Source organism: Anarhichas minor, unplaced genomic scaffold, assembly GCF_050575085.1.
Source record: "Anarhichas minor isolate MPS153535 unplaced genomic scaffold, ASM5057508v1 ptg000023l, whole genome shotgun sequence".
NCBI lineage: Eukaryota > Metazoa > Chordata > Actinopteri > Perciformes > Anarhichadidae > Anarhichas > Anarhichas minor.
The window spans coordinates 3,605,499-3,619,322 of record NW_027466469.1 but is presented as its reverse complement, the minus strand read 5'-3'; the positions used below and the strand labels follow the sequence as shown (position 1 = coordinate 3,619,322).

The 13,824-nt window shown below is 44.6% G+C and overlaps 1 protein-coding gene across 1 annotated transcript in view; it reads right to left on the bottom strand.

Moving 5' to 3' along the window:
- Positions 1-927, bottom strand: part of phactr3b (phosphatase and actin regulator 3b) — a 47,038-nt gene extending 46,111 nt beyond the window's left edge. The window contains exon 1 of the mRNA XM_076096987.1: positions 441-927. Coding sequence (XP_075953102.1) covers positions 441-549 — 109 coding nt within the window. The 5' untranslated portion in view covers positions 550-927. The remainder of the gene's footprint in view (positions 1-440) is intronic.
- Positions 928-13,824: the final 12,897 nt, after the last annotated feature.

Below are 13,824 nucleotides of genomic sequence, written 5' to 3'. Positions count from 1 at the left end.
TACATAGCTACCACTGCCAGTTAGGGTCTGCAGAAGACCAAAAAACAGAAAATCTATGCATGCTATCAATGCCATCAAATTAACATGGACTCGTATGACACCGTGGATACGATCTCGTCATGTTGCATGACACGAATCCCTCTGATTCGTTGACATTATTGTTACATATAAGGCCTTACAGCCCAGCACAGCTCAGCAGCAGCGAGTAGCCAATATGCAACGTTAGGGGACGGTAAATGACGCACGTTTACAGCAGACATCCCACGTCTGTTGCATACGAATTCAGTGGGATCGGCCCCCCGACATCGTGTGATGTGTCTCCCATCTAACCACCACCAGCCAAAAGGCACAAACTAATGAGCCGATGACATATGTCCCCTGTCCCCCCCCCCCCCCCCCCCCCCCCCCACCCCCCACCCTCCTCCTCCTCTCCTCTTTACCTGCTCTGTGCGCTTCACCCAAGCGGACCTCGGGGATGCTGCTCGGGTCACTCTGAGATCTCCCCCGCTGCAACACGCGATGCTCGTCCGGCCCGTCCAGCGATGCCATGGTGAATAGAAAAGCAAAAAAAATATATACAAGAGCGAGGGGCGTTATCACCGCTGGCCAAGGTCACCGGCATCCAGCGGTGGAGCAGATTTTAACGTGGCCGGACTGCTGCTGCGGCTCCTGGTCCCCGACGTGCAGCAGTGCTGGGGAAATCCATTACGCGCGCAGCATCATGCCTCCTTCAAGTGCTGCTCGTAAACCCCTGTTATCGATCCGAACTCGAGCTGACGTTTGAACCCTCCCCCCCCCAAAAAAATGACCATGGTATTGCAGGGGAGCTTCAGAGTCATAACGTCCGTGTAACACAAAGCCACTTGTTATTGACACACCCCACTTACTCAATAGACCAATTACAGTGATGCTGCCATGGTGACAGCTATAGGATAATGGGAAATCTACAATACCAGTCCCTGCAATGATTTGTCAGGAGAAATGAGCCTGAATCAAAAACTAAAATTAAAAGTGCGAAGTAAAAAGAAGCTGGACCCCACAGTGGCTTACGCTACATCTTCAATACACATATGCAAAACTGTTTAAGGGCTAAATAAATATTTGTTTACTGGACTGCGTTGCTCAAGATTCTGGGTGTGATTACTCCTTTGAAGGGGTAATTTTGCGCTTTGACGGCTCATACATGAAGCCGACATGTCCTACAGCCCTTGAAGGCAGCGTTGGATTCATGTCCCCTTGGGCTTGGTAGAAAATGAGGACTTCTTTATTTTCCCACTGAACTGAATCGGCTACGTATACGGCTGTAAATGAACGACAACCACAACGGGTAAAAGGAAGCATTTGATTTGACTTAGCCTAGGTAAGGCACCCTGTCATTAGTCAATAGTAGGGGATGCAAGGGAAATATCAGTGTTTGTCAGGTTGTCTGTGTATGTGTAAGTGGCGTATCCAATGGGCCTCTTGGGAGGAAATAAAAAGTTTCCCTTTCCTATCTCCTCTCCTCAACAGTGGCCTAAAAGCCTTAATACCTGGTAGACTACAAACTCCATGGCCAGCAGGAAAAAAAATGGCTAAAGGAGACCTCTCATCTGTATTTTTGATGCTCCTTAAATGCACAGTAATCCTGATTCTCTACTCCTCTTTTTGTCTTGCCCGCATAGCAAAAACCCAAAAAGGACATTTTAAGAGTTACATTACCTGTGTGGTCCTACATGTGATTCTAACCCTTACTTTAAAAAAATGTGTTTGGGGATGTAACAACGGATTCCCTTTGAGCATGGGTATTAAAATGAATACAGTTCAAACAAGGAACATTTCCAAGGGAAAGAGAGCTTTAAGAATGTAGCCTAACATAGAGCTACGTCTTTATGAGTCCATCCCTCAAATTACTTCATTGCCTAGCAGTGAATATATATTTGCCAAAATGGGGTCACTGGTACAGAATATGCCAATATTTTCTGATGACACTTTTACTGAGCAACAGGTGAAAAGACAGCAGTCAAGATAACAGGCTGTTGTTAATAAGAAAGTGGATCAAGTGCTAAATGGTGATATTTTTCACGAATTTTAGACAAGTGTGTTTAAAAATTCTTCTTATTTTCTCAGAACCGGACACATGCCTGATGAATTTGAGCCTGTCTCTCAAATTCTCCATCAGAGTGACACATTATTTGTAATCTTAACAGTTGACTATATGGCAGGCTTCTTTTTCAGTCTGTGTGGAGGATAACTTGAGTAATATAAATAATCATTTCCATCTGTCTTTTTGCGAAAGACTGCAGATTAAGCTATGCAGATCACGCTTAAAAGACAAACTGCACTTGCTCAAAAGGATGTTAAAGGTTATTCCCCAAACACCTAAACAGTCTTTTCATCTTTTCCTAAAGAATTTAAGGTGGGAGTATATGGCATTCACTTTTGCTATTTTTCAAATTAGCAAACATTACTATCGTCCAAAGATAGCTAACACTAGTCTGCCTCAACGGTAACTATGTAAGAAACTTAAAAGAAAGTGTATTTCTCAAACACATATTGCAGGTTATTCCCCAAACACCTGAATAGTCTTTCTAACTTTCCCTTATGAATTTAAGTTGGGGGTAGTCGTATCATGTTTCACGGTCAATATCACTAACTCACTCAGGTAAGTCTAACTAATAGCTTGGTGATGTTGCAGGCAACCCAGGAAATAGGGCCTATTTAATAGGCTTTGTCGTTACCTTTTTTTCTGTAATGTTTACAAATAAGGCCCCTCATTTGGGACGCCCCTGGATGGATGGCATAGAGTTACTATGCCTAGCGCGGACTTTGACTCTCACATCCAAAATTGCTCACACTTTATACACATATACTGTACATATATATACTGTATATATATGTACATATACACACACATATATATATATATATATATATATACACACATATATATATATACACGCACATATATATATACACACATACAGTATATATATATATACACACACATATATATATAAACACATATATATATACACACATATATATATATACACACATATATATATACACACATATATATACAGTATATATATATATACACACATATATATATATATATATATATACACACACACACACATATACACACATATATCTCAAGACACACATGCAGTCCTGCCATGCTATAGAGTTATTTTGTCACACCTTTTGCCGTGATGGGATCATAGCTTAGGATATGTTATGGTTAGGCATCGCAGAGAAAGCTGGTTGGGGATAGGGCTAAGGTTGGTTTTAAGTTCAAAGTAAAACGGGAAACAGCAGTAACTCTAAATTCATTTTCCGCACTGGTCATGTTATGTGGTTGACAGTTGGAACACTTCCAAAGCTTGGATGGCCATGAAACTCTCCCATTCGTACAAAAGATGAGCAGCTGTGTTAGAAAATACCTGCTTGCTTTGCAAATGTTTTCTGAAGAAGGAAACACATTCAGTGTGTTAATAAGGGCTCAGGGATACACAGAAGCTGTTTTGGGGAGAAACACTGGATGGCAACAACTTTGTCAACAAAACCCTCCCCAGGGTAGCTTTAACTACAGGGAGTAATATGGATATGAAACCCAGTGACAGATTGAAAGCATGCAGTACACCTGTCGGTCCACATGGGGGTACTCTCTCTCTTGCTTTGATGATAGATAGATAGATAGATACTTTATTAATCCCGCAAGGGGACATTTCTTCTCTACAGCAGCAGTTATGGTACAGGTAAAGCAATAACAATAACAGAGTAAAAAATATTAAATATAAAAATGCACAATATATACAATGAAATAGACTAATATTAAAATGAACTAACTAAACAATAGTGCAAAGATTAAACCAACCAAACAAACAACAACAGTGTAACAATGTTATAGTCGTGTGATTAATTTGGCCAGAGGTGATTTATTATAAAGGCGTATAGCAGTGGGCAGGAATATTTTCCTGTATCGGTCCTTGTGACAGCGGAGCTGGATGAGTCTGTTGGAGAAAGTGCTCCGCTGTCCCTGCAGCAGGTGGTGGAGAGGGTGATCCGGGTTATCCAATATGGATCATAATTTCTTCAGTGTCCTCCTCTCAACCACCTTTTCCAGACTGTCCAGTTTGCAGCCAATGATGGTGCTGGCCTTCTTAACCAGTTTGTTAAGTCTGTTGGTGTCTCCGGCTCCAGTGCTGCTCCCCCAGCAGACTACAGAGAAGTACAGTGCACTGGCCACAACAGACTGGTAGAACATCTCCAACATCTTGCTGCACACGTTGAAGGATCGAAGTTTCCTCAAGAAAAAGAGTCAACTCATCCCCTTCTTGTATACAGCGTTGATGTTGGTCTTCCAGTTCAGTCTGTTGTCGATGGAGACACCCAGGAACTTGTACTCCTCCACCATGTCCACATCCTCTCCCAGAACTCTTAGCGGTTGTGGAGCCGTCGTCTTCCTCCTGAAGTCGACCACCATCTCTCTGGTCTTAGCCACGTTCAGAAGCAGGCGATTTCTACCCGCCCACTCCACAAAGTCATCCACTACTGCCCTGTACTCCTCCTCCCGTCCGTCCCTTATACACCCGACCACTGCAGAGTCATCAGAGAACTTCTGCAGATGGCATGAGTTGTTCTGGAAGTCAGTGGTGTACAAGGTGAACAGGAAGGGAGACAGAACAGTTCCCTGTGGAACTGACCACCGTATCAGACAGCACACGGCCCAGTCGGACAAACTGTGGTCTGCCTTTTCACAGAGCCACTGTAATGGAAAAAACTCCTATACCCGCTTTGCGTGAGTCTTTTCATGCTGAAATACAAAATACCAAAAACCAGGTTGTCTTTTAAGTATTTATTCTCTGCGCAGAGAAGGTTCAATCATCACAACAGAATGCGTACAGTCTCAGTGAGGAAGAACCAAGAAAAAAGTGAACAAGCTTTCTTTATACAGAATGAGCAAAGGTGGGGGCCGATAGCCAATGTTACAGACATTTCAGTCTCAGACTTTTGGTCTCAGACTGATAGGAACAACATTCAAAAACAAACGGTCAGCAACCAAAACAAGTGGCCCAAAGGCCTTGGTGCTGGAACATTCTTTGTGAACAGGCAAGGGAGAATTATTCTTCTGCACAACAGAGACACCGTGAAGTTACTTATGCTTGCATACAATATACTGAGTAGAAATATATACTACATAAAAAATTACCATTACACCACCGGTTCCATCCAGGTGCAACTGAGCTCGTTGCAACAGGTAGATGGCGTCGTCCACTGGTATGCAAATTGCAGAGGGTCCAGTGAGGATGTCACTTGCGGTCGGAGGTGGGCCAAGACCAGCCTCTCCAGCACCTTCATCACATGAGATGTGAGGGCAACTGGTCGGTAGTCATTGAGGCCAGATGGACCCTGGGGCTGATGCCATCAGGTCCTGCAGCCTTGCCTTGGTGGAGTCTCTCCAGCTGTCTCCTAACCTGGTCAGTCGTCACAGAGAGGGGGGGGGGGGGGGAGGGGGGTGGTCATGGTGTCAGTGGTGGAAGAGCCCTCTGATGTTGAGGGCGCTGTGTCCATGCGGCTCACCAGGGGGGACAGAGAGGGGAGGGGGGGAGGCAGCCAAGGTGTTTGTAAGGTAAGGTGTGAGGAGGAGACAGATGAGGGCTATGAACTAAACCTATTGAAGAAACAGTTTAGCTCGTTTGCCCTCTCCAGGGAGCCCCCTGGTTGACTCCCTCCAACCTTGAAGCCAGTTATCTGCTTTATCCGGGTCCACACCTCCCTCACGTTGTTCTGCTGGAGTTTGGCCTCTAGCTTCCTCCTGGAACCTTTTTTGGACTTATATAAAGATCGATGGAGTAGCCAAACATGACTTACGTTATTGTAAACTGAATTCTTCCCTTTTGTATGTGCCACTTATTATTTATGTATTTTATTTGTTACACCATGTAGTGTCCCTGTATTGAAGTCCTTGTTGCCATGTACCAAACATTTCTTTAAAAACCAATACATATTTAAATGCCAAAAAATATGCTCAAATTGATATATTTTATAAAATGTAAAAGATTGACCTTGACACAGATGTAAAGTAATGTAACAAGATACTTACACATTAAAAGCGGCGTATTTTCATAGTTGATGCATATGGTGATTTAAACTGCCTTTTTGTATGCAAACTTTGTTTGCATCTACTGCTGCTGCTGTTCTGCATGGGCAAGAATTTCTGCAAGAGTTTGTTGAACTATCCAGTGTTGCTGTTGCTTTGCATCCATGGCTGTGTTATGCAAATATGTTGTGTGTCAAAATGTATTTCTCAATGATATCTGAAGGTTACTAAATCAACAGGTGATAGATATTTTATTAAGTAGCAGTGTGTATCCGCCCAGTCATGACACTTTAATACTATAATGCCATACGTCCTGTCTTTTGGCATTGTCTTTATGAATTTAAAATAATGTAATGAGGTTTCGACCAATTGTTGGCCCCTCAGTATGTCCGCATGATAAGACACTGTCCATTAGACAGATAACGGGGATAAGAAGTTAAAAGCATGTAAACGGTAGTTAAAAGAAGGGAAGATCAAGTAGTTAAATTGCTTTATGATTGTAACATCAGCATTCATGATGTTACCAAAAAAAAGCCGTTGGTACACATAGCATCTTGATGCGGCAAAAGCTGCCACCTATGTCATTACCTGTACAAACCGAACAGGTATTTGTTTTGGGGCACACCCATACACTTTCTCTAATAAGTGTCATGACAGGGTGGATACACACTGCTACTTAATCAAATATCTATCACCTGTTGATTTAGTAATCTTCAGATATCATTGAGAAATACATTTTGCCAGACAATATATTTGCATAACACAGAGCCATGGATGCAAAGCCACAAGAACACTGGATAGTTCAACAAACTTGCAGAAATTCTTGCCCATGCAGAGCAGCAGCAGCAGATGCATACAAAGTTGCAGTTGTAATGATTACAAATACTTGCGCACTGGAACCCAAAAGCACGACACTGAGGCATCGTTACAAGTATAGTTCAATTTACTATGGCCAAATCCCAATGTCCCCCCTAAACCCTCAAACCCTGAACCCTCAAGGACTTACTGACGTCACCTGGTAAGTGGTTGAGTGTGAGAGACTGAGGGCTTGAGATGGTGGAAATAGGAATGGGACAGCACTTTGCTGCAACATATCACATTACCATGAAAACGACAAAAATTATTTATAATTGTGGGTATTTATTTTATACTTTGTACTCCCTGATTTGAATGTCTTCAGGCTCTTTTCTCACAAGATGAGGTAATTTTATAGAATTTATTTACTCGTTTTTGTCAAAACAGCTTCAATGACAAAATCAAATATTTGATGAATAAATAAATATCTTCTGATTTAATGTTTATTTTTTAAATTTAATAAGACAGGCTGAACACACGTGAGCCGTCCTCTTTGTTTACCTTTTTTTTAACGTCTCCATGCAGCCACTGGTTACCCTGTGTTTAACGTCACATTGCAATGATTTGTGGGTAATTCCCTTAGGCTAAGTCAGCATAATGCTGACTTACGGAAAGGGTTCATAAAGGGCTCAAAATGTCTGCAAGAGAGCCCTCAAACACTTGATGATTTGCCAGTGGGACATCCCTAAACCCTCACGGACTTCGCGGGAGCGCGCCTCAAAGTCCGTGAGTCCGTAAGGGGGGGACATTGGGATTTGGCCTATGTTCAGGCAGGGTCAAAACAGGAAGTCAGTCACACAGGCAAAGAAATCCGAAAAGGGGCAGGCAGAGAATCCAAGGTCGAAAACAGGCAGACAGGGTCGGAACAGGCGGATCAGATATCGGAATGAGGATAACGGAGAGCTTGGCAGTAATACACAAGACAATCTGGCAGGGATCAAGTGCAAGTGAGTGGCCCTAAATGGTGAGGGAATGGGCTGCAGGTGAGATGGGCATGGAAGACCAGGTGAGAGGAATGAGTGACGATAGGGTGTGAGTGACAGGACCTGAAATGACAGGAGAGTTGGATAAACAGGCATGCAGGATGAAAACGATCTAAGATGAAGTGGAATTTGTGACAGAACCTCCCCCTCTAGGGACGGCTCTTGACGTCCCACTGGGCTGGTCCGGATAAGCTTGGTGGAAGTCTGATCAGGGAGGGGTATACTGCGAGCAGGGACCCATGAGCGCTCTTCAGGACCATAACCCTCCCAGTCCACTAGGTATTGCACTCCCCTTGAGTGAGCAGGCGACGGACCTTGTAGACAGGTGCCCCATCGATGAGCTGGGGGGGTGGAGGGGGTCTGGGGAAGGGCTGAAGGCGGGCTCTCCTTGACAGGTTTAATCCTGGAGACGTGGAAGGTGGGATGGATTCTCATGGTCCGGTCGGCCGTCCCATCGTAAGCGACTGCGGCTCGGAATCCTACAGGATAACCAAGTACATAGACCATTTCATCAACCCACTTTCCAAACTTCACCCCATACCTCAAGGACACACATGAATGCGTTAACAAAATAAAACACCTTCAGGTACCCGGTCACACCTTCCTTTTTTCAATTGACATAGACTCCCTATACACTAACATAGAAACTAATAGACGGGGGCTAAGAGAGGCTGAGCATAAATGGAGAAAAGGTAAACGCCTGGAGGACCTTCTTAACTTCCAATCTCTTCTTTCCACTTTTTCTTGCTCTCTATCTACTGCTAAAGCTGCTTTCTTCCGCTCTAAAATCCTAACTTCTGCTTCCAATCCTAAAAAACTCTTCAAAACTTTCTCTTCACTCCTCCAACCCCCACCCCCTCCTCCTACTTCCTCCCTTCTCCCTGACGATTTCACCAACTTCTTTGACAAGAAGGTAAACCATATCAGATCCTCCTTCTTTCAGCCCCCCTGTCCCTGTCCACCCTCTCCGTCTCTACCCTGTCCAGCTCTCCCTCTACTCTCCATGCCCCATCTTACCCCATTTGGCTCCCCTCTCCCCTAACGAGGTCCTCAACCTTGTTACCACTAACCGCCCCACCGCGTGCTCTCTTGACCCAATCCCCTCCCCTCTTCTTCAGTCTATTGCGACTGAACTCCTTCCTTTCCTCACCGGCCTTATGACTTACTGGACATCTTTCTTACATTTGACTGGCGAGTTAGGGTAAGCTAGGACCTTTTTCAGCGCCCCCTAGAGGACACTTGGGGGACCTCTAAAAATAGCAGAGCCATTCAGTCCCATCATATATTTTGTGTATTGTCACATGGGCGAACGGCACTCCAATTGGACCTTCGGGGGCGGAGCTACGATTTTTCAAAGCACTTTGAGGATATGTCCCCCCTGGCACTTTACCGAGGTTGGCCACTAGAGGGCAATGTGCGTTGGACGTGCGGGACATATAATGACATTTCGGGACTGTCGGATAGGACATTTTCTGACATCACAAAAAGTCCATCCCTGGCATGTCAGCATATATCCTTTGTCTCCCAAGCATTGACATAATTGGTCCCATATGTCCCTTGTCATATGGGGTCATTTCTACCAAATGGGGAGGACATCTGAGATACCATCCACCATATGGTGGGACGTATGGGATGCCATCTTCCAAATGGGTTGGAACAATTGGACAACATGTTCGGCCCATACAGTTGAGGTGAAATGTCAGTACCCTAATCTGACATTTTGCCTCTATTTTAAGAATAATAATGTAGTTCAACTGTCCTATAGAAAATGTCAGAATAAGTCCCAAAATGATAATGGGACATCTGGGATGTATTCTGCCTGTATCTCATTCAGATTAAACCAAATGAGGTGCTAGCCTCACGAAACTTGCTGTGTGCGTTGGTATGAAGCCATAGACCCTGTGTATTAAGTTTGGTGGCTGTATCTCATTTCATCATGTATAATATATAATGGGACATACGTATGGGATGTATTCCGCCATTTGTCAGGGGGACATGCACTGACTGTCACCCCAGGAACGAGGCTCGAAATCAGATACAATACAGGCGACGTACCCCTCCCTGGTACTCTGACAGGGGGATATGCACTGACTGTCACCCCAGGAACGAGGCCCGAAATCGGATACAATACTGGTCCTCCCTAACCTGGGTCGGACATCTGGGATGTATTCTGCCTGTATCTCATTCAGATTCAACTTGATCATATATGGTGAAGAGGCCCAAATGTCCCCAAATGAAGTGCTAGTTTCACAAAACTTGCTATGTGCGTTGGTATGAAGCCATAAATCCTGTGTATTTAGTTTGGTGGCTGTAGGTCAATTTGATACAATACTGGTCTTCCCTGACCTGGGTCGGACATCTGGGATGTATTCTGTCATTTGTCAAGGGGACATGCACTGACTGTCACCCGAGGAATGATGCTCGAAATCTGATACAATACAGCCAAACCCTGGTCAAAAACTTAATTATTATTTTTGCGCCCCTTGTAATCTAACAGGGGGGGACATGGACTGACCATCATCGGAGGAACGGGGCTCAAAATGGGATACAATACTAACTAACTGGGGCATGGAACTGAGTTTGGAATACCAGGGGCACGAAACTCTGGGGCGCTGGAGATGAGTGTTTACACAGGGAGGGGTGCTTAAGTGTGGGGGCCCGGGACCTCGTGGTTAGAGGGGGGGTTGCCGGTTGTGTCTCTGCGGGATTAAGGTGAGGGGTGGCTGGGTAATTGTGCCGAGCACCCCCGGAGGGTGGATGTGTGGGAAACGGGGGGGGGGGGGGGGGGGGGGGGGTGTTGTGGAGGTACTTTACGCAGGAAAGGTGCCTTTTTTCTGTGTATGAGTGAGTGAATGTATGGGGTGTTGTTGAAGGGTGTTTTATTAATTTTGCAAACATTTTTCAGCCTCCATCAGCCAGAGGTCATGTTAGGTAGTGCAGGGGGATGTTGTGGATGTATTGTTGCCAAGTAAAGTGCCTCGTTGCTGGGGAGTATGTGTGGATAGTGCTAATTGACCTGCACATTTCCTTTGGGCCTAAATTATTCCAGCAGCAGCATAACCCAATTCATTTTGACTGACATGAACCTGATGTTCCATAGCCCAGAGCTCCCCAACCTTTTTGGCACCACGGACCGGTTTCATGTAAGACAATATTTTCACGGACCGGCCTTCAAGGTGTGGCAGAAAAACACGACGAAATAAAATGATACGATCGGCATGAAAACAAATGTAAAAGGCATAAATAAATGCAACTCACAATAACGCTGAATCAGTGGGAGCCCTGAGCTTGTTTCTCTGCAACGAGACGGTCCCATCTGGGGGTAATGGGAGACAATGACACCCGAAGTGTGTTCCTTATGTCCAGTCTACTCCGTCATTTTGTTTTGAATCCCGCTTCACAAGGAGGATGTGTGAAATGGAAGCAGGGTTTTCAGTGCTTTAGTGGCAATCTCAGGATATTCAGCCTGGATTTTAATCCAAAACACCAGCAGAGTTGTCTCAAACACACTTTTAAGGCCACCGTCAGTTTACAATCTCCAGCAGCTGATCTTCCTGTGTGGCAACATATTCTGAAGAGCGGGTTTGGCGCGTCAGAATTCCTCCCGATACTTAATCAGACTCCTGATATTTTCTGTTAAATGAAGCTTTCATTTTCTTGGAAGTTGGAGGCTCTTCTTCTGTCTCCTTAGTGGGCCTTTCCCCCTTTGCAAAGAAGCTCTCAAAGTTATTTACTCATTTTCGCTAGTTTGCGGGTTAAATTTTTAAGGTAACGTATCACGTGACCGAGACAAGCGTCTTGACATGTGTCAAGAGGCACAGGCGGATGAAATTGCAAGAGAATCCGGTCATTTTTCAAAATAAAACTTCTTTCAGACTGATAATCAATAAAACGGAAATAATATAATATTTATTCTTTCTGTGCGGCCCGGTATCAAATGATCCACGGCCCGGTGGTTGTGGACCACTGCCTAGCCCACCGTTATGCCGATGACACCCAGCTGGTCTTGTCATTTCCCCCCGGTGAGACTCAAGTGGAGGCACGCATCGCTGCGTGCTTGGCTGACATCTCGAAGTGGATGACGACACACCACCTAAAGGTCAACCTGGACAAAACCGAGTTACTGTTCCTCCCGGGGAAGGGTTGCCCGCACCGAGACCCGCCCAATACCATTGACGATACCGTGGTGACGCCAACTCGGACTGCGAGGAACCTGGGTGTGACCCTGGATGACCAACTGTCACTCAGCAAACATTGCATCGGTTACACGCTCCTGCAGATTCCTGCTCTACAACATCAGGAGGATTCTCCCCTTCCTCACTGACGAGACAGCGCAGGTGCTAATCCAGGCTCTGGTCATCTCCCGCCTAGACTACTGCAACTCTCTACTTGCCGGAGCCCCGGCCATCAGACCTCTGGAGCTTGTCCAGAAAGCTGCAGCTCGCCTGGTGTTCAATCGCCCCAAGTTCTCCCACATAACTTCCCTTCTCTATACTGGCTCCCTGTAAGAGCTCGCATCCAGTTTAAGACTCTGGTGCTAGCCTACAGGGCAGTGAAGGCAAGTTTATTTGTATAGCACATTTCAACAACAAGGTAATTCAAAGTGCTTCACATAAAACCATTAAAAGCATCAAAACATAAGGCAAAAGAAAAGGAGATTTAAAAACAATTAAGAACATTCATTGAAACAATAAAAACAGTGTAAGAAATAAAATACAGTAGTAAAATGCAGAACTACAGGAAATTGATTAATATATTAATTGAATCTGGTTCAATTAAAGGCAGCAGCAAACAGAAAAGTCTTCAATCTTGATTTAATGGAGCTGAGGGTCTCAGCAGACCTGCAGCTTTCTGGGACTTCGTTCCAGATATGTGGAGCAGAAAAACTGAACGCTGCTTCTCCATGTTTAGTTCTGACTCTGGGAACAGAAAGTAGACCGGTCCCAGACGACCTAAGGGGTCGGGATGGTTCATAAGGTAGCAGCAGATCAGAGATGTATTTAGGCCCTAAACCATTCAGTGCTTTATAAACCAACAGCAGGATTTTAAAGTCAATTCTTTGACAGGAAGCCAGTGCAAAGACCTCAGAACTGGAGTAATGTGATCCACCCTCCTGGTCTTAGTGAGGACTCGAGCTGCAGCGTTCTGAATCAGCTGCAGCTTTCTGACTGACTTTTTACAGAGACCTGTAAACACACCGTTACAGTAGTCCAGTCTGCTGAAGATAAATGCATGGACAAGTTTTTCCAAATCCTGTTGAGACATAAGTCCTCTAATCCTTGATATATTCTTCAGGTGATAGTAGGCTGATTTTGTAATTGTCTTGATATGGCTGTTCAGGTTGAGGTCTGAATCCATAACTACACCCAGATTTCTGGCTTGGTTTGTGGGTTTTAACATCAGTGATTGAAGCTGAGCGGTGATTTTCAATCGTTCGTCCTTGGTACCAAAAACAATTACTTCTGTTTTATCTTTGTTTAATTGAAGAAAATTCTGGCACATCCAGTTGATTTGTTCAATGCAGTTACCCAGCCCTTGTATGGGATTATAGTCCCCTGGTGACATAGTTATGTAGATTTGTGTGTCGTCTGCATAATTATGATAACACACTGTTGTTTTCCATAATCTGAGCTAGTGGAAGCATGTAGATGTTGAACAGAAGAGGCCCCAGTATTGAACCTTGGGGAACACCACATGTCATTTTAGTCAGCTCTGATGTGTAATTAGCTACAGACACAAAGTATTCTCGGTCCTTCAAGTAGGATTCAAACCAGTTAAGTGCTGTGCCAGAAAGTCCCACCCAGATTTTTAGTCTTTCTAGGAGTATGGCATGGTCGACCGTGTCGAATGCAGCACTGAGATCCAGTAATACTAAGACTGAACTTCTGCCATTGTCTGTGT